This window comes from Mytilus californianus, unplaced genomic scaffold (genome assembly GCF_021869535.1).
Source record: "Mytilus californianus isolate M0D057914Y unplaced genomic scaffold, xbMytCali1.0.p SCAF_2, whole genome shotgun sequence".
NCBI lineage: Eukaryota > Metazoa > Mollusca > Bivalvia > Mytilida > Mytilidae > Mytilus > Mytilus californianus.
In genome coordinates this window covers 75421388-75446094 of record NW_026262668.1, presented here as the reverse complement: position 1 = coordinate 75446094, position 24707 = coordinate 75421388, and the positions used below count along the sequence as shown (strand labels likewise).

The following is a 24707-nucleotide window of genomic DNA, read 5'->3' as shown; positions in this document are numbered from 1 at the left end:
TTTATAGCTTGCTGTTCGGTGTGAGCCAATGCTCCGTGTTGAAGGCCGTACCTTGACCTATAATGGTTTACTTTTATAAATTGTAACTTGGATGGAGAGTTGTCTCATTGGCACTCATATCACATCTTCCTATATCCATGTAATTAATAAGATGTGATGCATGTGAGAGGAAAATAATACTGAATAGACAATTCTGTTTGCACAAACACTGATAAATATAATATGTAAAGGTGGTCTCTCAGCAGATTAAAATAAACAAGAAATAATTGTAACAGGATGCTATTACGAAGTCTCCCAAACAAAGCTCCCATAATTCGTCATTCCCATGGTTGCCTGACATTGGGCAAGTTCCAGTACAAATTGGTTTTGTCTAGTAAAGTGATATGCATAAGTGACGCCTAGGGTTTGACCCTGCATGTCATTCAAATCTTCTTGAAATGACGAACAGGAATATCATATGGGGGTGGTGATCCAGAACATTTCAAAAAGGGGGATGGGGATGACCCCAATGGACTTCCCCTATATTTCATTTGATTTTTTTTATTGTCCTGTGCAAGAATGTATATGGTTTAGGGGTGGGGATCTCGACCGTTTACAAGTTTTCAAACATGAGGGGGTGGGGTGACCCTCAGGGACTTCACCTTTATTTCATTTGATTTGTCTTATTGACCCTTACAAGAATATATATGGTTAAGGGGTGGGGATCCCGACCGTTAAAAAGTTTTAACACAGGAGGGGTTGGGGGTGACCCCAAGGGACTTCCCCTATATTTCATTTGATTTGTTTTATTGTCCTATTCAAGAAAATATATGGTTTAGGGGTGGGGATCTCGACCGTTTACAAGTTTTCAAACAGGAGGGGTAGGGGTGACCCCCAGGGACCTCCCCAACATATCATTTGATTTGTTAAATTGTCCCATACAAGAATATATATGGTTTAGGGGTGGGGATCTCTACCGTTTACAAATGGCAGGGGGTGGGGGTAAACCTGGAGACTAGCCCGGTATATTTCATTCAAATCAATTTGACATTATAAAGAGGAATAGAGAAATGACAGGGATAGGGGTGATCCCTGGAGACTTGCCCTACATTTCATTCGATTTGTTTTATCATGTCCCATGATCATAAATGAAGACCAGGTGTGTGCATCACTTATTGTTCTTAAGTTATAACTTTAAAAATAAAAAAAAAAATCTTTAGTTAAACCCCTCCCTTCCTTTTTCTTTTATTAAAATTTTTTCCATTTTCGTTTCATTATCATCATATCAATATTCACAATGATCGTTTTTCTCATAGGGAGAAACGAATCGGAAAGGTTAAAATCAATTCGTGATTGAGTTTAAAAATAGAAAAATCACGTGACGATGTTCAGCTCGAAGCAATAATTTTACTTTTTAAATTGCACTGACTGGTTAATAATGTTAATATTGTTTAAGACAACACGAGTTATCTCCCGAAAATAACAATTCATTATCATAACAACATTTTCTGACCTGAACAAGTCAGAATTGTCAAACACCAGGTCATCTCAAAGACCACGCGTCCGTATTTACAGGTCGCGCGCCTTCATGAAACAGCAAAAAAATCACTTGCAAGGAACTTCTTTATAGGCAAAAAATATAAAAATGCCCATGAAAATACGGAGGTAATATGAATTACCTTTCTAAAAATGCCCACAATGACCTAGATTTTCACTAAAAATCGTAAATAATCAATATAATATTCAATGACTTCTCGTTCGAGACACTTCCAAAACAACGACTCTCAAACACGTGATCTCTTGCAAAAAACCACGTGATCGTATGTGTCGTAGATCGGCGGCAAATTCAAAATAACTTCTGGTTTGACAGACTCGAGTGAAAACTACGCAAAACAAAAATTGACGCGTACAGGTCAGAATTTCAAAACACTTTCTGACTTTAAGAAGTCATTTTATTCTGACTTGTTTATGTCAGAGCTCTGACTGTTTAATGCAATAAATGGATTAAACAATAAATAAAGGCAATTTTCAACACGTTTTAATGAAGAAACAAACTTAATTTGCCGAAAATCAGAATGTTTTGATGTACGCTCTCGAGTAACGAGGACCGGAAGTGATAAAAAGTTGTCCGAATGAAATAACATACAACCAATCTGTAAAATCCATGCTTTCACCTTTTTTCTAAAGAAATAAATTGTTTATGTCTTTGAATTTCTTTACTTATAAATGAAAAATTGCTGTTTCGTTGACTTGGTAAAAATTGAAAATTGCCGATGACGAAAGCGATTATGGTGAAGACTAGGGCGACTAGATATTGCTTTTGACTTTCGGGCAAAGCGAAGTGATGGACAAGAAAGTGACTTCGTCGCCTGCTAGCGTGAGCCCTGTGAAAGCAATTCCTGATAAACAGTAAAATATTTTGGGTATCGGCCATATTATTAGCTCACCTGGCCCATAGGGCCAAGTGAGCTTTTCTCATCACTTGGCGTCCGTCATCGTTAGCTTTTACAAAAATCTTCTCCTCTGAAACCACTGGGCCAAATTCAACCAAAAATGTAGATTTTGGCTTATATCTCTGAAACCAAAGCATTTAGAGTAAATCTGACATGGGTACAACTGATTGTCAGGTCAAGATCTATCTGCCTTGAAATTTTCAGACAAATCTGACAACCGGTTGTTTGGTTGCTGCCCCTGAATTGGTAATTTTAAGGAAATTTTGCAGTTTTTATACGACCGCAAAAACATTTTTGTGGTCGTATATTGGTATGACGTTGGCGTCGTCGTTGTCGTCGTCGCCCGAAGACACATTGGTTTTCGCACTCTAACTTTAGTTTAAGTGAATGGATCTCTATGAAATTTTACCACAAGGTTCAATACCACAAAAGGAAGGTTGGGATTGATTTTGGGGGTTATGGTACCAACAGTACAGGAATTAGGGGCCAAAAATAAGCATTTTTGTAACTTCCAGACATAACTTGTGTGTTAGTGTACGGATCTCTCTGACATTGTACCACAAGGTTCCATATCACAAAAGGAATGCTGGGATTGATTTTGGGGGTAATTGCCTCAAAATTTTAGGAATTAGGGGCCAAAAAAGGGGCAAATAACAAGCATTTTTCTAGTTTCATGACAATAACTTGTGTGTAAGTGTATGGATCTTTCTGAAATTGTACTACAAGGTTCCATACCAGAAAGGGAAAGCTGGAATTGAGTTTGGGGGTAATTGCCGAAACATTTAGGAATTGGGGGCCAAAAAGGGGCATTTTTCTAGTTTCCAGACAATAACTTGTGTTCAAGTGTATGGATCTCTCTGAAATTGTACTGCAAGGTACCATACCACAAAGGGAAGGCTGGGATTGATGATTGGGGTAATTGCCTCAATATTTTAGGAATAAGGGGCCAAAAAGGGGCAAAAAAACAAGCATTTTTCTAGTTTCAGGACAATAACTTGCGTGTAAGTGTATGGATCTTTCTGAAATTGTACTACAAGGTTCCATATCACAAAGGGAAAGCTGGGTTTGAGTTTGGGGGTAATTGCCCTAAATGTTTAGGAATTTGGGGCCAAAAACACATTTTTCTAGTTTCCAGACAATAACTTGTGTTCAAGTGTATGGATCTCTCTGAAATTGTACTGCAAGGTACCATACCACAAAGGGAAGGCTGGGATTGAGTTTGGGGGTGATGAATCATAAAGGGGTTCAAAAAAATTGGGGGGGGGGGGGGGGGGGTTTCCTTTTTTTTCTTTTTTTCCTTTTTTTTTTCTTTTAAAATTTTCCATTTTAAGTTGGTTACTTCTGATTTATATTTAAAAGCAAATAATAATGATATGGTAGGAGATACACACCAAACAGGATGTGTAAATTATTATATAATAAGTATTATGCAATAGCAAGTAATTTTCAATTGCACAGTATTGCACAATAGCAAGAAATCTTCAATTGCACAGTATTGCGCAATAACAAGAAATCTTCAATTGCACAGTATTACGCAATAGCGAGAAATATCCAATAGCACAATATTGCGCAATAGCAAGAAATTGTCAATTGTACAGTATTGCGCAATAGCAAGAAATATTTAATTGCACAGTATTGTGCAAAAGAAGATACTTCGTATAAATTGCTTATTTCTTGACCAATTTCAATGGGGTTTTACTCTTGAATTCTTGGGGTTCTTTAATATGCTGAATCTAACCGTGTATTTAGTTTTTGGATTTTGGGCCCCGTTTTTAAATTGGTCCACATTGAGGTCCAAAGGGTCCAAAATTAAACTTTGTTTGATTTCATCAAAAATTGAATTATTGGGGTTCTTTGATATGCCAAATCTAACCATGTATTTACAGGCCATAATCTTGCCGGCGAAATGACGATTTAAGTCGCCAAAGAATTTTGAAAATCGCTAAATCTCGCCGGCCGAATGACTTCATAGCGAAGTCAAATCGCTATCAAAATCGGTAAAAGGGAGACAACTTGTGATTGACAAGTCTCACAGGTAAAAAAAATGGCGACTGACAAGGAAAATCGAGATTTTCGAAACGACCCAGGACTAATACTGTAAACGATCAAATTAAATAAATACAACGGCGACTTTGAACATCCTCGGATACAACTTTCAAAACTGTTCAAACGGAAAACTGACCGTCTGTTTAAGTTATCGTTTTACGATGATTTTCATCTGAGGATGTTGCGTAATCACTCAGCTGATTTGTTTTATTTTTATTACCTACACGAGTCGATCAATTTTACTATTCGGTAGGTATAGGTAGGGAATTAACGGTAGATTTATTATATTCATTATGATTGAATAAAAATTGAAATATAAAAGATAGAAAGACAGCTGATGGATAATGTGATTGCAAACGTACGACAATCGACCAGATATAGTGATCAGCAGTGGATTTTTTCTCATGACCACTTCGTTGATATGGATGATATTTTTAAAAAATGACAGAAATTAGCTGTTTATCGGATAATTAATTTGCGATTGAAAGATATTTTCATTAATAGACTTACAATCTTTAACGATAATCTCAATTTACAACTAATATAAATGCATTAATGTCCTGGACATTCAATAATGTTTTACAAAATAATGACAAGTGGTGGTATAAATTAAATTCCCAGTCATGTGAAATTCATCAGGTAAACTGGGAGTCATATTTTTCTGGAGTTTTAAAAATAAATTGAGGCAGATGCACATGAATTTAATGAATCATAATCTTGAAAATATTACTAGGCTACTCCCTCTGAATGTCCTAATCAACAAATTTTATTTAGAACACATTATGGTATCAATAAATAAATAACAACTATATATTGTCTAAACCTTTTTATTAAGAACTTCTATATATACATTGTGTGCAATAGCATATGAAAAAAACTGCAAGTATATCTTTTATTGAATATAAAACAATTTCCGTAGTGATAACAAGGATTTCTATACAAATCCTTTGTGATAAGCATGAAAACATGATGCAACCGAAACGGTAATGGAATCTCACTTCTCCAAGAAGTTGACCACTTCTCCCTTCTCTCTCATGGAAGGAGAAGTCACTTCTCCCTCTTCAAAATCCTAGATTAGGCCCTGTATTTAGATTCTTAATTTTTGGTTCCGTTTTCAAATTGGTCTACATTAAGGTCCAAAGGGTCCAAAATTAAACTTAGTTTGATTTTAACAAAAATTGAATTCTTAGGGTTCTTTGATATGCTGAATCTAAACATGTATTTAGATTTTTGATTATGGGCCCAGTTTTCAAGTTGGTCCAAATCGGGGTCCAAAATTAAACTTTGTTTGATTTCAACAAAAATTGAATATATGGGGTTCTTTGATATGCTGAATCTAACCATGTATTTAGATTTTGGATATTGGACCATAATAGGTGAATGTCCAATTTAAAATTTTTAAGTTCTTAGACCACATTCATTCTGTGTCAGAAACCTATGCTGTGTCAAATATTTAATCACAATCCAAATGCAAAGCTGTATCAAGCTTGAATGTTGTGTCCATACTTGCCCCAACTGTTCAGGGTTTGACCTCTGCGGTCGTATCAAGCTGTGCCCTGCGGAGCATTTTATTGGTTATTATCTTGAATATTATTATAGATAGAGATAAACTGTAAACAGCAATAATGTTCAGCAAAGTAAGATCTACAAATAAGTCGTCATGACCAAAATTGTCAGTTGACCCCTTTAGGAGTTATTGCCCTTTATAGTCAATTTTTAACAATTTTTTCGTAAATTTTTGTAATCTTTTACAAAAATCTTCTTCTCTGAAACTACTGAGACAAATTTAACCATACTTGGCCATAATCATTATTAGGGTATTTAGTTTAAAAAATTTGTCCGATGACCCCGCCTTCCAACCATCAAGGCCGACATGGTTAAAAATAGAACATAGGGGTAAAATGCAGTTTTTGGTTTATATCTCTGAAACTAAAGCGTTTAGAGCAAATCTGACAGGTGGCAAAAATGTTCATCAGATTTAGATTTATCTGCCCTGAAATTTTCAGACCAATCCGACAACCCGTTGTTGGGTTGCTGCCCCTGAGTTAGTAATTTTACAGAAATTTTGCAGTTTTTTTTTATTATCTTAGATATCATTATAATATCTAATATCTAATACTATTGATAACGATTTTAACCTTATTTTACATGATTTCTAAAGCATCAGTAAATACAGGTGAGCGACACAGGCTCTCCAGAGCCTCTAGTCATTGTTGCATTAATAATTAATAAAAACGTTCTGAATTTACTGTATTGTTTTGTAAATGAAAACAAAACTAGTTATCTACCATGAATGTATCAGATGACTTTATTATCTTTTTTTAGGATAGTAGTCAATAATTTATATCCCTTTGTGAAAACTGTAGCTGATCCAAGTGTACTTGTAGAAAAAGCTGTGGAACAAATTGATATTGGTACGTATCTATAATCATGATAGGTGTTCAGTCATTCCCAAGGTCACTGAACATTGGGCAATGAATGGCAAGTAAAAAGTTGATTTGGACCAAATGACCAGTAAAATTTTTGATTTTGTCCAAATCATAAGTGTAAATGTCCTGTAAAAAAGAGTGATCCAGTTAAGAAGAACGGTTTACTGGACCAAATGTCTAGTTGAATTCTCAAAGCCTTGGAAACCACTGGGTGTTAACTTTAATGATTACAAAGGTGTGATTTTGATACTAGTGTCACAAGATAGTTATCATTTCTAGATCAAGGAAACCTACAGGCTATTTTACTATAGCACAATATTCAAATAAATATATGCAATATCATACATTATATATAGACTTGAAAAACGGCACCACATTTTAAATTACAGATGTCTGGTAATTATATTATATATACAAAGAATGTTAATAAATGTTTGACATCTTAATAATTCTATCTGATTAATAACAACAGTAGGAACTTTGACAATCAAAATGATTTAGCAAAAAAAAAACAACAATGAACGAAAACAACATACAAAAAACATAAGAATAAAAGCTTGGACTAATTCAAGTTATGTATACAATTTAAATGGTGAATTTGTTCATTTTACAGGCAATGATATGTAGAAATTTTACTGCTCATTGATGTTTGTTCTTTTTATTCATGTGCAAAAAGGCACAATAATGTATCCATACTAGTGCTTTTGACTTTTTTTTAGGGTACCCGAAAAAGTAGGTCGTTGAGTTGTAACGTGTATGCACTTTCGGATCTGTTTGACGACAATATGAATTTTACAATATTTGAATGAAAATAAATATTTTTGTCCCACTTCTCTCATGAACTGCTAAACAGAATGACTTCATATTTATGAGCAGCTTGACATATGCCAGACATCTACTTCAAATGTTTGATTTCTTGTTTTCATTGGAGATCTTCTCAGAAGTCAACTTTTGAACCTTTCATGAAGGATCTTTTTGAGGGGCTCAGTGTAGCATGAATATGCTATGTCTTGTGTGTTTATTTTTAAGTAATTAAATGTTTCACTTGAAGGTGGTGTAACATTACTGAGAGCTGCTGCTAAGAACCATGCAAGAGTGACAGTAGTTTGTGATCCAGAAGATTACAATAGGTAAGGATATCATGAATAGTTCTTTACTCCTACTTATTTATAAACAAAAATTCTGGTATAAATCTGTTTTATATATATATCATTTAAAATAAATTTGTTCTGTAATATTAATATTCAGCTGAGGTCTGTTCTATTGAAACATGCATGGTTCACAGGGAAGGCACTTTAAAATGGTAACCATCTATAGAGGCAATTTCAGAATTTTCTTACATTTTTACTTTCGGTTACACTCATGAAAAGTTGAAAACTAGAAGAACCTTCCTTGGGTCTGATGTATGTTTTTATGGAACAGACCTAAACCACTAAAACCAATATGTTTCCATATATTAATCTGACAGTATGTTTGAATAGATACTACAGATTAAAAGGATATGGGCTGTTCCATTAAAACACACATGGTACCCAGGGAAGGCACTTTAAAAATTGGGTAACCACCTATAGAGGCAAATCATTTCATTGTTATTTCCATTCTATTAAAGGGTAATTGATGAAATGAAGAGTTCTAGTGACAAAGACACATGTTTGGAGTTGAGGAGAAAGTTGGCTGTAAAGGTATATTATGTAGATTGATGAGGTTTGCTCAATTTTGCCCTGCTATGCTTCATTATTGTTTTTCTTATGAATGTTTAAAAATTAAATAAACCTGATGTACTTATTATAAAATTTCCCTTGTTAATTTGAAAATGGATGAGTTCTAAGTGACGAATTTTTTTTATTGAGAGTTGCAATATCATCCATAACAGCTTACATAGGATGAATATTCCTATACAGTTCATTTGGTGCATTTATACTACACTACAGGCTTTGTTTGGAAATTTTTTAAAAACCGCAAGTCCCAACAGTTCCCTTGAAAAATAATTGATGCCTCTCTTGCCAACGTTATACAGAGTTGGGAACGGGGCATTTCTGTCCGAAGGACACATAATTTTATTTGAATTCTTTTTTAATTCTTAAATAGACAGGAAATTATAAAGCATATTGCCTTAATTGTAATATATGTTTAATTTATAAGGCCTTCAACCACACAGCAGAGTATGACAGAGCTATTTCAGATTACTTCAGGAGACAGTATAGTGCAGGTGAATCTCAGCTTACATTAAGATATGGTATGAACCCTCATCAGAAACCTGCTCAGTTGTTTACTGATATGGCACAGTTACCTCTGAAAGGTAAGTAAATCTAAAAAAATCACAGCAGTACTCTTATCTATTTTAAATAATTTCTAGCAGATTAAAATGTGCTTGACCTTTAATAGTTGTTATTGACAATCAGACTTCGTAGTTTCTTTGAAACAAAGTAAGCCAATGTAAGGTCAAGTGCTTTAAAAAGTTTTAAAGTTTTCTCACCTCTACAAATTTTAATGTGCTTGCAACATTTTTAATTGATAATTGTTGCCATCTTTTACTGTATAAACCATGACCATTTTTATCTATATATTATCTGTATTCCTAGTTATTTCCTTAACCAAAGCTAGTATTGTAGTATTTTCTTAATCTTCAACTTAATCACTAAAAACAGCCTTTGCTTTACAATTTTGTAAATTTGTGAAAGAGTCCACATTTTTATTGCTTAAAATTTTGGTAATCTGATTTATATAAATGTAATGGCAATTGTTTGCTTTACAACATCAACATCATGAACATGGCAGCCTTCATTCAACAGTGTAAACGTGCAAGTGCAACTGTTGTAAAAAAAGAAAATTTAACGCTTTTAGATTCACTTCTATATACATTTTTCTTCTTATTGTCTTTCTTACTGTAATGAGGAGTTTGTCCTCTATTAAGGTAGATCATTTATGGCATGGTAAAATAGACCCTGACATTAACTTGAATAGTAATAACTTACTACAGCCAAACTATTAAAAGATTAAGAGTACTAAAGGATGATATGGTCTAGATGTGCTTGTTTGAAAAAATTGTTTTGAAGTTTTTCTAGTTATAACTTCCTATTGTCTCTATATTTCAACTAAGCACAACTATTTGATATATACAGGTTAGATATAAGTATTTGAAAATTTGATTGTGATTCATGGAACTACCGTTTTTGAAAACAAGATTGAAATAGTAATTTATTTGAATTGGATGCATGACTTCGGAATGAAAATATTAAACTGATCTTCCCCTAGTATACTGTACAGAAAGATAGAAGTTTTTAATTGTAAAGTGTATATGCTTTTATTTTGTAAAAATATTTATCACATGTAAATCATGTTAATTCACAAATCTTTCATGGTTTTAGTTGTAAATGGATCTCCAGGTTTTGTCAACCTATGTGATGCCCTGAATGGTTGGCAGCTTGTGAAAGAATTACGAAAAGCTTGTAACAGACCTGCGGCTACATCATTTAAACATGTCAGTCCAGCAGGTAAGGTTAATTGTGTTTGTTTGTGAGATTGTGTTTTAACAAATAGAATCATCTATGTCAATTTAATATAATGGATGAATTCATGGTGTGTGTTAAATTTTAACAAGTATCAAAATGACAAATTCTATCTAAAACCATTTGATCAAGCTTTAGGGGGCCCTTTGATTTTTAGCTCATCTGACCTAAAGGGTCAAATGAGCTATTCTCATCACTTGGCATCCATTGTCTTTTGTTAACTTTTAAAAAATCTAAACTACTGGGCCAATTGGAACCAAACTTGGCAGAAATCATCATTTCGATATCTAGTTTAAAGCATGTACTAAGATCCAGCCTGCTAACCAACATAGCCAACATGGAACATAGGGTTAAAATACAAGTTTTGTCTATAATCTTTTGAAAACCACTATAGTCGGAGAAAATCTCACAGAAGCAGTAATGTTCATAAGGTTGAGATCTACCTTCTCAAGGCTTCTGTCCTTTTGCATTATAACTATCAGACAACTTCTGTAAGAAGTAGCCCTTAGATGACAAATTTTAACAATTTTTATATGAAAGCAAAATTTTTGTGCCTGTATAATGATATAACATTGTCGTTGACCGAAGACATTTGGTTTCCAAACAATAACTTGAATATAAGTGTATGGATATCTTTGAAATTGTACCACAAGGTTCCATACCACAAAAGGAAGGTAAGAATTGTTTTTGAGGGTTATGGCCTTAACCTTAAAAACTATAAGCAGCAAAAAGGATCAGCAAGATCTGGGCTTAAGAGTCGTAAAATTTTGGGAGTATGCATATCATACTCAGAAATCAACCAATCAAACACATATTTGGTGTTTCTAGCACAAATTTCGTATTCCGCATACTGAGTAAGATTTGGACTGAAAGGCCAGATCCACAAATTAGTAAACATGGCGGAAATCATTGGTCCACTCCTTATAGGAGTTATTGCACTATAACAACAATTTTTACAATGTTAAGTGTTTTGGGTTATTGTCTTGAAAACTATAACAGATAGATAGAAACTTTAAAAGGCAGAATATTGATCAGCAGGATAAGATCTACAAATATATCAGTATGGCCAATATCAATTTTACAGGTGCTGCAGTAGGTGGTCAGGGGCTATCAGAGGCTGACAGAAAAGTGTGTATGGTGGAGGACATGGACAATTTATCTCCCTTGGCTGAGGCCTATGCAAGAGCAAGAGGTAAACAAATATTTCATGTTCAGTTACATGTTTTGATGTAAAAATGACCACTAAATGACTCGATACTTTTAATAACAGTTTTAATGCATGAGATAAGATTAAGTATGGTACTACAGGTGTATTGAAATAATTGTATGATGGAATATCCATGGTCATTCTGTAGTTAGCTATCCATCCAATATTAATGTGCCATTTCTCGAGTTTCCTATATTATATTTTTATTAAAGGGAAAAATAATAATATCTATTTTCTTTACTGATAGAAAAAAACCAAAACAAAATTTCAACTTCAAATTACATGTCAGTCTAATGAAAATTGTGATTTTGATAATCGTTGATACATAATTATTTTTATACAAATAGGAGCAGATAGAATGTCATCATTTGGAGATTTTATAGCCTTGTCGGATACATGTGATGTTCAAACAGCTAAAATAATATCCAGAGAGGTAATGTTTTCAGGCACTTATTTCACGAAATAAGAAATTGATATTAATATGGTTTCTGTTTTTGCAGTCAAATGGAAATTGTCTATTGACTATTTCTAAAGATCCAAATTGAATTTACAATCAATCAGGCCCATGCGAATAAAAAAAGACAAAGTTTATGGACACTTGTGGTATTAAAGGCCATTTGGCTCAGATGCCAGTATATATAATAAACAAGACAAGAGGTATGATAAAAGCCATTATATTTGACCCCAAAAATAGTAAAAAATTCCCTAATCCGTTCAAAATTACCTTAATGAATAGGATGATATAATTTTGAAACTTTAGTACAAAAAAGTTAGTTTTGATGTAACTATGTGGTTGTAAACATGTTGAAATTGACATATTTGACTAAATACAGTTGAAACTTGTTGTGTTGTTATCTTTGATAAGTCTAGGTGTTTTATCAGTCGTGGTAAAATTCCTGTCTGTTCATTTCATTTCTTATTCTTATGTCAGAGTCAAACTCAATTGTTTTTTTTACGCCCGTTTACGGGACGTATTATGGTATGCCGTTGTCCGTCCGTCCCTTGTCAACATGTCGGACATTAACTTAAAAACGCTTGAACCAATTTGCATAAAACTTTAGTGAATTGTTTATATCTATTGACGTGAGCTCCCTTTCAATTTTTATAAATTTCAGATTTTACGTTTCCTTCGAATTTCATAAATTTCTGATATGATATTGAGAAGTGATTGAACTTTATTCTTTGAAAATGCGACGGGCGTATCATGCGCTCATGGCGCAGCTGTTTATTGTGTTATTTTGGGGCTCATCCAAAATCAGATCTGTCCATATTCATCCTATATGAAAAGCATACTTGAGCAGGCATTGGCTTCATGTTTTCTGTAATAATAATATGTGTGTGTTTCCTTCATTTGTTTTGCCGAAGAAAGTCAAAAGTGATGAAATGTAAGGGCTTACAGGCTTTTTTTGAGCTTCTACTTTTTCTAACTATAAGTTATGAAACTGTTGCCAGCTGTATGTAACTTTTCAGTGAAACAGAATTAAATAACAAATGATATTACATTGAAGGTATCAGATGGGATTATAGCTCCAGGATATTTGCCAGAAGCTCTAGAAATCCTCAAGAAAAAGAAAGGAGGAAACTACTGTGTTCTACAAGTAAGATTTTGCACAAGGAAGTCTTGTTATTGATTTTTAGCTCGCCTGTCCTACGGACACATTATCTTTTGATTACCAGGATTGCCTAAAGTTAAAAAATAAAAAAGGAGTTTGGGAAAATTGACCTAAGAATGTCCCTCTAGCCTAAATTTTGTAGAAATCTTAGTTTGTAATAAGGTATAAAAAGGGGTATAACTTGTACCGGTTCACCAGATAACAACTCAAATAAGAAAGTTACTTTTAAAATGATTGCTTTTTCTTTCTTTCTTTTTAGCTCACCTGACCAAAAGGCCAAGTGAGCTTTTCTCATCACTTGTCATCCGTAGTCTATTAACTTTTAAAAAATCTTCTCCTCTGAAACTACTGGGGCCAAATTTAACCCAACTTGGCCACAATCATTATTGGGGTATCTAGTTTTAAAAATGTGTCCGATGACCCCGTCTGTCAACCAAGATGACTGACATGGCTAAAAATAGAACATAGGGGTAAGTCTGATCTTGAAAACCGCTATGAATAGAGAAAATCTGACAGGGGCAAAAATGTTGAGATCTACCTGCTGTTCATTTATGTCAAAACTGTCAGGCAACTTCTCAGGAGTTATAGCCCTTAAATGACAAATTTTATTAATTTTTTTCAAGCTTGTCTATTTTTTTCAAAACTATAATAGATGAAGAGAAATTTTTATTACGAATTTTCCAGTTTGTCTATTTTTTATTTCAAAACTATTATAGATGAATAAAAAATTTTATTATGAAAAATGATAAGCAAGACAAGATCTACAAGGAAGTCAAAATGGCTGAAATCATCAGACGACTCCTTATTGGAGTTATTGCTCTTAAATGACGATTTTTACCAATTTTTTGCGTTTTTGCCTTATATCTTAAAAACTATAATAGATAGATAGAAACTTGAAAAGCCAAAATGATCAACAAGTCAAGATCTACAAATAAGTCAACATAATGGAAATCGTCAGTTGACTCCTTATTGAAGTTATTGCCTTTTAATGACAATTTTTCACAATTTATTGCATTTTTTGCCTATTATTTTGAAAACTTTAATAGATGGATAGAAACTTTATATATACAAATATGTCAAACATGACTGAAATTGTCAGTTAAATCTTCATAGAGATATTGCTCTTTCATGATGATTTTTACCAAAAAATGGCTATTGTTGAAGATGCAGGTGAGCGACACAGGCTCTTTAGAACCTCTAGTTTGGAGGAAAAAAACAAATAGCAGGACTTTACAGCAGATATCTTGATGTAGAGAATTTAATATTATTTTATTTTCAGATGGACAGTGAGTATGAACCTTCTGAAATGGAGACTAGAACATTATTTGGTTTACAAATGGAACAGAAGAGAAATGATGCAGTAATCAACTCAGATCTGATGAAAAATGTTGTCTCTAACAGGAAGGAGGTTAGTAGCTTATATTGATAAATTATACATTTTTTAATTAATTAATTTTTCAGTATAATACAGTAGACTCCAGCAAATCAGATGCCCAAAATGTCAGCAAAAAATATCCCATTACCCGATATATTCAATTAGACGATAAATGTATATTCATTGAATATTCTGCAATAACAGGTAGACCTATTCATGAGATGCTACTAGCCCTGACCACTGCTATATATATAAAAGGGTTGGAGTGATTATTATTAGATACATCACCACAATGTTTGTGTAAAAAAATTATCAGCTGGTTATGTAATGCTCATATTTGTTTTCAGTTTTTAAATCCTATATTTATTAAAATAAATCAAATGTCCTGAAATATTTATGTGAATAAATATCTACCATCCATAGTTTGTGTCCTTATTTGTTTTATAAACAAAGTAATATCCACATTTACATTTATCACAGGTAAGCTAATTGGGCTATAAATAGATGACAGTGTACAGTGTATCCTTGTGTACAGTCTCTAAACTGAAATATTTGTTATATATTTTTTTTCTTTGAAAAATAGAATTTATTTGAATATCAATGAAAATATTCATGATTGATTAAAATATTATTGCATCAAGATTAAGTTCTTTGCAGACTGTTAATGTTAAGGTCATGGTTCCCAAGGCTTTTTCACTTTATGTAAACAAAACAAAATGGCGTCCATGACGTGGTCATGCACATGTTACAAAATTATATCTGACAAAAGTCAGATTTCTCTTGTCAAAAGGGATTTATATGTATATTGCAATAAATTATTCAGAAGGAGGTACATTAAATTTGAATTATATTTCTGATTCTGTGAGCACTTAGAGTTTTATCAAAATTCTCCCAACGTACCTACTTGTAAGTTGTATATATTTTATAGATAAATTCAAACCATTTTAATTTTAAGGGCATCTAATTCGCATAACAAAGGAAAACAATGAATAAAGACAACAATTTATTAAGAAATAGTCCCTTTTATTAAGTAAAAAACAAAATTTTCTTGTCTGTAAGATTGTAATTGCGTAACTTCCGGGTTCATAACCTGTCAGAAAAACATTGAAAATATCCGATTGTGCATGGTTTTGACTAAATTTTCTTGAATATTCTTATCCTATTTGCCTATATATTCTTATATCAGATATTCGATTACACGATAAAATTAACATTAAACATATAGGGAAGGGTTTGGTGTTTTGAAATAATATTACAATAGCCGATATCCGATTAGGTGGAGTCTACTGTATATGTAAACTGAATGGTATTTAAATAATATTTTCTTATAAACACCATGAATTTTTTTAAAAAGTCAATAGACCATTATTTGTCAAGTCCTGTGACAAAACATGAGGTAAATTTCCTTAAATTGTTTTATTCTTGAAGAGATAATAAATTGTTACACTAAGGCCATACAGAGAGAAAAACCACAACGATTTAAAATAGTTATTATTGGAGACAGGATTTTTTTTAACTGGTGCACAGGAAACTTATTGGCATGACACAAACTAAGATGCCCTCTTGGCTCTAGGCCACACACTTTTCAATAAACTACTGAATAACATTGGATATGCAAGTATAAGTGCCATAAACCATCTACAAAAATGTTTTACTGACCAAGACCCTGATTTGTCATATATTAAAAGATTGGAATCTGAAAAGAAGAATTTTTGATATGCATATTTAAGAAAAAGCTAAAAAAAACATTGGACACTATAATGCCTGAGAAGCTTATAATCAATATGGCCCAGTCATGTTTAAAGTTGATAGAACATGGCAACCTACCAATAAGCCTAGGGCTGTTTTATGTTTTAGCCATATCACCTACAAAATATTTGTCAAAATAATACTTAGCAGTTCCAGTTTTCTGATCAGGAGAAGTAATATAGAGTTACATAAGTTATTTAATGTGATATCTAATTTTTCCTGTAGCTTACAAAGGAAGCTGTTCAGGACTTGATTGTAGCAAGTATTACACTCAAGTATACCCAGTCCAACTCTGTGTGTTATGCCAAAGGTGGACAAGTTATTGGAATAGGTGCAGGTCAGCAGTCCAGGATTCATTGTACAAGACTTGCTGGGGACAAGGCTAACAACTGGTTTGTTTCTATTAGAAAATATTGATGTTTTTTTCCACCATGATTTATTTATTTCAAGGGAAGTTTTGCTGCCTCTGTGGTCTCGTGATAGCATGTTGACCTTGAGTATGGGTTTAATCTCAAACAGGGTTAAACAGCTTTTATCTTCAGCCTTCTAAATTTCAAGATTGTTTATTAAATGTGCTTGTCTGATTGTGAACAGATTTGGAATATATTTGTCTGTTTTAGTGATACTATAAAAATAAGAAGATGTTGTATGATTGTCAATGAGACAACTCTCTACAAGAGACCAAATGACACAGAAATGAACAACTATAGGTCACTATACGGCCTTCAACAATGAGTAAAACCCATACCACATAGTCAGCTATAAAAGGCCAGGAAATGACTAGACTAGTTTTGATGGATTTAAGAAATCAACAGATATAATCTTTCCATAATACTGTTCAGATAAATGATACCTAAATCATCTCAAATACTAGTGCCACAGCCTTTATCAGTCTTCCTTTCTATTTATTAACCATTAGCATCACAACCTGGCCATTTGTGTCTTTGATCAATTTTAGATGTAAAACTGCCAAATAGAAAATTTATGTCTTGTAGCTACCTGCATTCTAGATGATCTAGTTTGAATATATAATAAGGATGGTCCAATTGCCTGGCAGGTGCCCTATGTAAGTCGCTCAGTGAATCTGTCACCATGTTCAATAACTTAAGTTTGCTTGAAAAAAGTTTTTTTTAAGATTTTTATATTTCCATGTAACTTTTTGTTTTTTAAGAATTATCTGACTTTATATATGTCAAAAAGTCAAGAGATTTTTATGATCAGTACTAAAACTAAATTTTTTGTTGCTGTTTTTTTTTCACAAATTGGAGATTGGAGAAGTATAAGCTCTCACATGAATTTTAATATTTTCCAAAAAAAATTAGCAGGACAATTTTAAATTTTTTTTTTTATTACAGTATGAAACTTTTAGAATTTATGTTATTTGTAAAATGAAAAAAAAATTATATTGCAACTTAACTTCATACAGGTGGTTAAGACAACATCCAAAAGTGATGAACATGAAATTCAGAGATGGAGTGAAGAGAGCAGAGAGGAACAATGCTATCGATCAGTATGTTTTAGGAACAGTAGGAATTGTAAGTTATATACATTTTGCATCTGAATCTATTTTATTTTTGTCCTGTCCTGTGAAATTTTATAATGTGAATAGTCTTAAAATTTGAAAATATTAAATTCTTTTTTTTTATTTTTGGAAAACTGTTTTGAATATATGTGACTCTTATTTACCTTTAGCTCACTAGTATAAAAATGATGAATTTGAGTACTTTAATATAATGAAACATAAATGGATAAACTTTTGCGATTTTAAGAAATTGCATTTTCCTGTTCCACTCAGGGACCCCTTTAAAAAATGAATTCGATTGTTGTCATTTATGTATAGTAGTAGTGTCCACATTTAGTTTTTAATATATTAAAAAGATAAAGCATATTCAGTAGCCTTTTTCATCTTAACACTTGCTTGTTTCTTTGTGAAGGACCAAGATAAAGAATCATGGGATACTTTGTTTGAAAGTCCTCCTACTCCTTTAACAGAGGTAAGAATTTCTTTCTTTCTTATGTGTGACAAATGTTCAGAAGGCAAGACAGATGGTTGTTTTTATTTGTTTACGACTTTATTGCCAACACCTGATGTTCATTTCATTATTGTGATATGGGTGATATGTATTTCAGAAATGTATTGCTCCTAGAACTTTGGTATTTGATATAGAAATAATTATGAAAAACAGTATTTTACACACCTTTGCATTTAAGAATATTAGGGGCTATAAACAATACTTTTCTAATACTTTGTATAAATTGCTTATTTCTTGACCAATTTCAATGGGGTTTAATTCAAAGTCTTGAATTCTTGGGGTTCTTTAATACGCTGAATCTAACCGTGTATTTAGATTTGGGATTTTGGGCCCTGTTTTTAAATTGGTCCAAATTAAGTCTAAAGGGTCCAAAATTAAAATTTGTTTGATTTCAACAAAAATTGAAAATATGGGGTTCTTTGATATGCCAAATCTAACCGTGTATTTAGATTTTTAATTGTGGGCCTGGTTATCAAATTGTCCACATTGAGGTCCAAAGGGTTTAAAAAATTTTGTATGATTTCATCATAAATTGAATTCTTGGGGTTCTTTGATATGGTGAATATAACCATATATTTAGATTTTGGATATTGGAGCATAATAGCTAAATGTCCAATTTCAAATTTTTAAGTTCTAAGACCACATTCATTTTGTGTTAGAAACCTTAGCTGTGTCAAATATTTAACCACAATCCAAATTCAGAGCTGTTACAAGCTTGAATATTGTGTCTTTACTTGCCCCAACTGTTCCGGGTTAGACCTCATCGGTCGTTTAAAGCTGAGCCCTGCAGAGCATTTTAGTTATAATATCAGCAGAAGCCTACAGAAACTACAAGGATTTATTTGAGTTTTAAATTTTGACAAAGATCTGCACTTTCAAAATGGACCATCAGATAAAAGGCCTTCCTTCCAAACAGATGTACCCCTTAAAGAATATTAAATTTCCATGCTGTAGTTACGTGGAGTGCCATAGATATACAGGATAAGGATTTTTATTTTTGTTTGCTGCATCTGAAATGTGTAAATTTGCCCCCTCCCCCTTTTTCCACCTCAGAAACTTGGCCATAAATCCTGGGTTTTTTTTCTATTGAAACATTCATGAGTAATGAGTATGCCAAATTTTTCATCCTAAAGAATTAAGGAAATAATCAGTCAGCTTGTTAAATATTTGCTCACAGGAATCAAGATCTCTTTTGGACTTTTCACTTACAATTAAAAAGACTGATTATACATTTTGACAAAACTGGAACAATTTGGCATGTACTTTTTCACAAAATAAATATTAAAGAATGCTACTGGCCTAGGCTTAAATGAAGACAATATAAATCAGTAACATTTTATCAACTTATGTGCACATTAATGTAAAATAGAGCAGGGTTTGACACTAACTAAATGTATATACTAGCCTGCAGGGCTAGTGAAATTATTATTCTACTAGTCCTCTTATCAAATCACTAGACCTCCCAGTGCCAAAGGCACTTGGACGGTCATACCAAAGGCACGACCCTATCTAGGAGGGTCTGGGGGTATGCCCCAAAATTTTGATACAAATGAAGCAAAATCCTGTGTTCTGGAGCATTTCCAGAGGGTTTTGAACATGTTTTATTTCATGAAATTTCACTGGTCTGCTAATAGTAAATACCCTAAAAAAAAAAAAATTTCATATTTTAATCATCTATATTAAGAATGTGTTCCACTTATTTTGAAGACCACTTTAGATCATTACTTCATCATCCTCCTCATTTTACTTATCATTATTACTAGTGTCTTTAATGAAGATGGGTAAGTAAGGGATTTACAAATACACCAACAAAAGAGGAAAGGTTTGCCCTTGCTGTTTTTTGTCATAATTCTTCATGGACTCCTTCTTTTCCCTTGTTGTTTGTCAGTTGTTTTTTTTTTTTTTTTTGCAGGACAAAATTTTATTCCTAAAAATCTGTATATTTTTATCAGAGACCTATAATTTAGTATATATTATATGTCAGTGATATTGTTTGCCTCAAATTACATCCGAAATACAGCTTTTTCCCCTAAAGAAAATTCCCAATTACTAAAAAAAATGGCTTAAAATTCCTACCAATGAGTTGTACAATTTTCCCAAACAGTGATGGCATCGGTAGTAATGTATGTAAATTTCGTATTCATGTTATTATTTTGATATTCTGAAAGCAGTTTTGAGATCCAGGTTTCTGATCAGAATCATTACGGATTTGTAACACACGTGGTTTTCAATGTATTAAGTACCATCATTGTTTCAGTATCTTTCCCCTCTCCAAAAAGTACCTTTCATGTTAAAAATGTCTGACAATCAAAATATACGTGAATAAACCTGTACAATAAAGACAGCAAAGGTCAGCAAAAAATCTGGGATTTGTTGACAATTTTGTAAAATTCCTAGTTATAAACAAAATTTTGACTAGCCAGCCGGACTACTGTGATGAAAACATTACTAGCCCTCCCTAATGTTTACTAGCCTCGGGCTAGCGGACTAGCGTTAGTGTCGAACCCTGTAGAGTTAATGTTGAGCTACTGAAAGTCTAAAAGGAGGTATAACATCTGAATAAGAAGACTATTTTCTTGTGAACATGTCTATCAAAGGGGATATAATACATTTGCAATTCATTTAAGAAATTTGGTCAACAACCAACCCATGCTGCAATTAGACATGACCCCATTATTATTAGAAATTTGTTTTTAAAAATCTGTAAATGAAGTGATTAGTGATCCTTAATATATGGCCTAAAATTATGTTGACTGTTACAAAAAATCAACAATTTAAAACAAAATCATGTAGTAGGTAGGCTAAAAGCTACCAAAGTTTGGAGCATTGATACATTTGCGATCTCTTTTAATAATTGTGTTTCTTGCCCATAACCGCTATGATATTGGTCACAATTTATACTAAATATTAAAAACAGAAATTCTATTTAAAAATTGTAAAAACATCTTGTGAATAGTTTTATCTAAACAAGTTATTATTTGAATCTGGAATACTTTTGAATTCTGGAAAGTTGATAAGAATGTATGATGAAAACTAACCGAATTTAGGAGGATAAGCCATGCATGCATGGCTAAGGGGGGTTATTTAGTTCATACTGAAATATCAGTGAAAGTAAAATTAACCTTGGAAATGCACGCTTTGCTAACCCTCCTAAATTAGGTTAGTTTTCATCATACAATTCTGATCAATTTTCCAGAATTCAAAATTATTTCAGATTCAAATAAGTCCTTGTTTCTACTAGGCTGAATAGTATGTATTAGGGTGGACGACAGCCATTCTTGACATAAGACATGCCAGCCAAGTAATTTCTTTAAGGCATTTTTGAGCCTTTGATAGAAAAAAATAATTTTGTGGTTAGTCCATATTTGTAGAATATGTTTTTCATTTAGTATTTGCATGCATTTTTGTATGTTTCAAATTGTTTCGCTGATCTTTTGGTCTATGGTGGCAAGTTTTATCATTGTCAGTCATGCCACACCTCTCTATTTTACAATTTAAAACATTTGAGTGTTTTTATTTGCAGGAGGAAAGAAAAAACTGGATTTTACAACTGAAAGGAGTTTCTCTGAGTTCAGATGCTTTTTTTCCATTCAGAGATAACATTGACAGGGCAGCTTTGGTAAGCATTATAATTATACTTTACTCTAGGAGTGGGGCTATGTTGCATTCAACTTGTCTGTCTGTCAGTCTGTTCGTCTAACAAATATTTCCATCACACTTTCATCAGGTGCTACTGTACAGAATTACTTTGTATTTGATCAGTAACTTAACATTTATGAGTTGTAGCTAGTGAGCACTTTTCCAATCTGTCCAACACCTACTTCCTGTTTAGGTACTTTAAATTTTTCAATATCTTTAATGAACTTGAAATTTTTACTTTTCTCAATTACTACTGAACAGAATGACTTCATTGCTGTTTTTCATCTTAAAGTCACATTAACCTTCAATGTGTAGCAAAATGTTACCTGTCTGCAAGATTAGAATTATCTGTATAAACACTTGGAGCAGAATTCTTAATTTAAACATATTTTATTGTTCAGAAATTAAACCATTGGCTGAGACACACGTTTTACAACTTAGTAATGTCTTCTCCAGAAAAAAAAAAATAATATGTCAAACCTTCAGAAATCATGTATCATGCTTCACCTGAGCATTAAAGTACACAGCTTTGAGGTACTATTAACAATTATAATTTATATTAGGCAAAGAAATTTAACAAATACTGTCATAGATTGTACAAAAATCTCTGAAAAATCTGAATCATTATAATATTAAAACAACTATTGGACACATCAAGATAGTTGATGGATAACTTTGCAGGAAATTACATATGAATATAGCACACAATTAGGGTAGTCCACCCAAATTATTTCCCAGTTTGCACAAATGTTTGAATGCTATTGCTGCTGTCAGTGTAAAAATATTATGTTGACTTAAAAGTGAGTCTTTTATCAGTAAAATAAAGAGTTTTTAAAAAAAACACAATTTTTTTCTTTAGATGCTATTTCTTGATATTGAAGATTAGCTCCTGATCAAGTTTCATAACAATTCATAAAGGTTTACAAATTTATCAAGTCAAAAAAATTCACCCCCAGAGTCTGTAAATGTTAACTGCGAAAACTAAGTCCATCTATCAGTAAGATACTTAAAATTTAAAGAAATATATTTTCAAAATTTGCTTCAGCCATCTCTTAATCATAATAAAGCTTCTGCATAAGTTTCATAAGTTCTATGAAGCTTCGACAAATTAATTTTAACCCCAGACTGTATCTACTGGAAAACTGCAAAAATTAAGTCCTTTTACCAGTAAAATACGGAAAAATGAAAAAGAAAATTTTTTGGATGGAGAGTTGTCTCATTGGCACTGATACCACATCTTATTTCTATATCCTCCCAAACCTTGCATCAGTTTAATGCAGCCTTTCAAAATGTGCACAACTCAACAATTTAGGCTTTAATCTCTCTAAATATTTTTTTTAGTAGAATTGAACTTATTTTAATTATAAAGTTATATTTATATATTTTTCAGAGTGGAGTGGAGTACATGGTCTCACCTGCAGGATCTACCAATGACGGTGGAGTCATCCAAGCATGCAATGACCACAATATGGTATTTGTTCATACCAATTTGAGACTATTTCACCATTGAGATTTAAAATATTTATTTTAATTTCAGTTTGGGACCAATGTTATTTTCTTTGTTAATGATCTCAGTTTAAAAATGCATAATATGATAATCTATGTAATTATAATTATAATACTCAAAGTGTCATGCACTATAACTAGGAGTAGAAATTGATGCCTCTTTTACATTATCAGGTTGTTTAAAACATAAATATCAGAGACCATACAGGCTTAGTATATTGTGACTTAAGGTTGTTCAGTTACAAATGTTTTGTACATATTTTAGAAGCAATATTATTTACTGTAAGATCTACATTCCTATTTTTGCCAGATTTGTTTTTCTAAAGGAATTTGACTAAACGCATAACTGGTATTCCATTGACTGTCAATAGCTATCATGCTCAAATAACTATGTATCTTGTCTTAAAAATTGTGCCATATTTTCGAAAATTTACTAGATGATTTTTTTAATAAATTTTTGTATACAAGAATCTCATTTTGTGAATTTTGGTGCTTAATTGTAATTTTTTGATTTCATATTTTTATATTTAGGAAGTGTTAATCCATACAATAAAAAGTTAAAATAATATTAACTGTTTCTTTTTTTATGCTATATATGTGAGTGAATGGATTAATTTGTGTAATTTTTTGGAGTCTTCTGAAATCCTTTACTGCCAGCTGTTTCAAGACTAAACTCCTTGAACTGTTCTCAGGAGTGTTGCCGTTGCCCTTTCTGTGCAACTTTCCATGCCTCATCTCGACACAGATTTGTGATGATCAGTTACCAATTTGTAAAATAGTGTCTGCATCATTTTATGAAACAAAGATAGAAAAACAAATGTATAGTTAGGCTTAGAAAAACAATCACTAACATTTGTGTTCTTTCTCATGTTTTAATATCTCCCTTTCTGTTTACATTAATTTTTTATATCCTATCTTACAAATCTATCTTATTTAATTCAAAATTTTCTATTTACTGTAAACATTGGACATTGGCAAAAGTCCAGTAATTTTCTGTTGCATCACTGACCAGGTGTCTGAAATAAATTTATTAAATAAAATAATTTAAAATTCAACCGTCAGCATCCCTTTTCCATTTTTTTTTTTTTTTGTCTCATTGTGTAGTTTACAAATTGTCCAACAGATAACAGGTGTGGTAAAACAATTGATCAAAAGCCTGGGTAATTATC

General features: G+C 32.4%; 1 protein-coding gene across 3 annotated transcripts in view; it reads left to right on the top strand.

Moving 5' to 3' along the window:
- The window catches only part of LOC127728203 (bifunctional purine biosynthesis protein ATIC-like), a 54293-nt gene extending 30187 nt beyond the window's left edge, over window positions 1–24106 (top strand). For all 3 annotated transcript variants that reach the window (XM_052235428.1, XM_052235430.1, XM_052235429.1), the window contains 14 exons: window positions 6804–6892; window positions 7959–8037; window positions 8517–8589; window positions 9050–9206; window positions 10276–10401; window positions 11501–11608; window positions 11971–12056; window positions 13132–13221; window positions 14516–14644; window positions 16586–16752; window positions 17787–17895; window positions 18295–18354; window positions 21917–22012; window positions 23423–24106. In XM_052235428.1, coding sequence (XP_052091388.1) covers window positions 6804–6892; window positions 7959–8037; window positions 8517–8589; window positions 9050–9206; window positions 10276–10401; window positions 11501–11608; window positions 11971–12056; window positions 13132–13221; window positions 14516–14644; window positions 16586–16752; window positions 17787–17895; window positions 18295–18354; window positions 21917–22012; window positions 23423–23542 — 1489 coding nt within the window. In that variant the 3' untranslated portion in view covers window positions 23543–24106. The remainder of the gene's footprint in view (window positions 1–6803; window positions 6893–7958; window positions 8038–8516; window positions 8590–9049; window positions 9207–10275; window positions 10402–11500; window positions 11609–11970; window positions 12057–13131; window positions 13222–14515; window positions 14645–16585; window positions 16753–17786; window positions 17896–18294; window positions 18355–21916; window positions 22013–23422) is intronic.
- The last annotated feature ends 601 nt before the right edge of the window (window positions 24107–24707 follow it).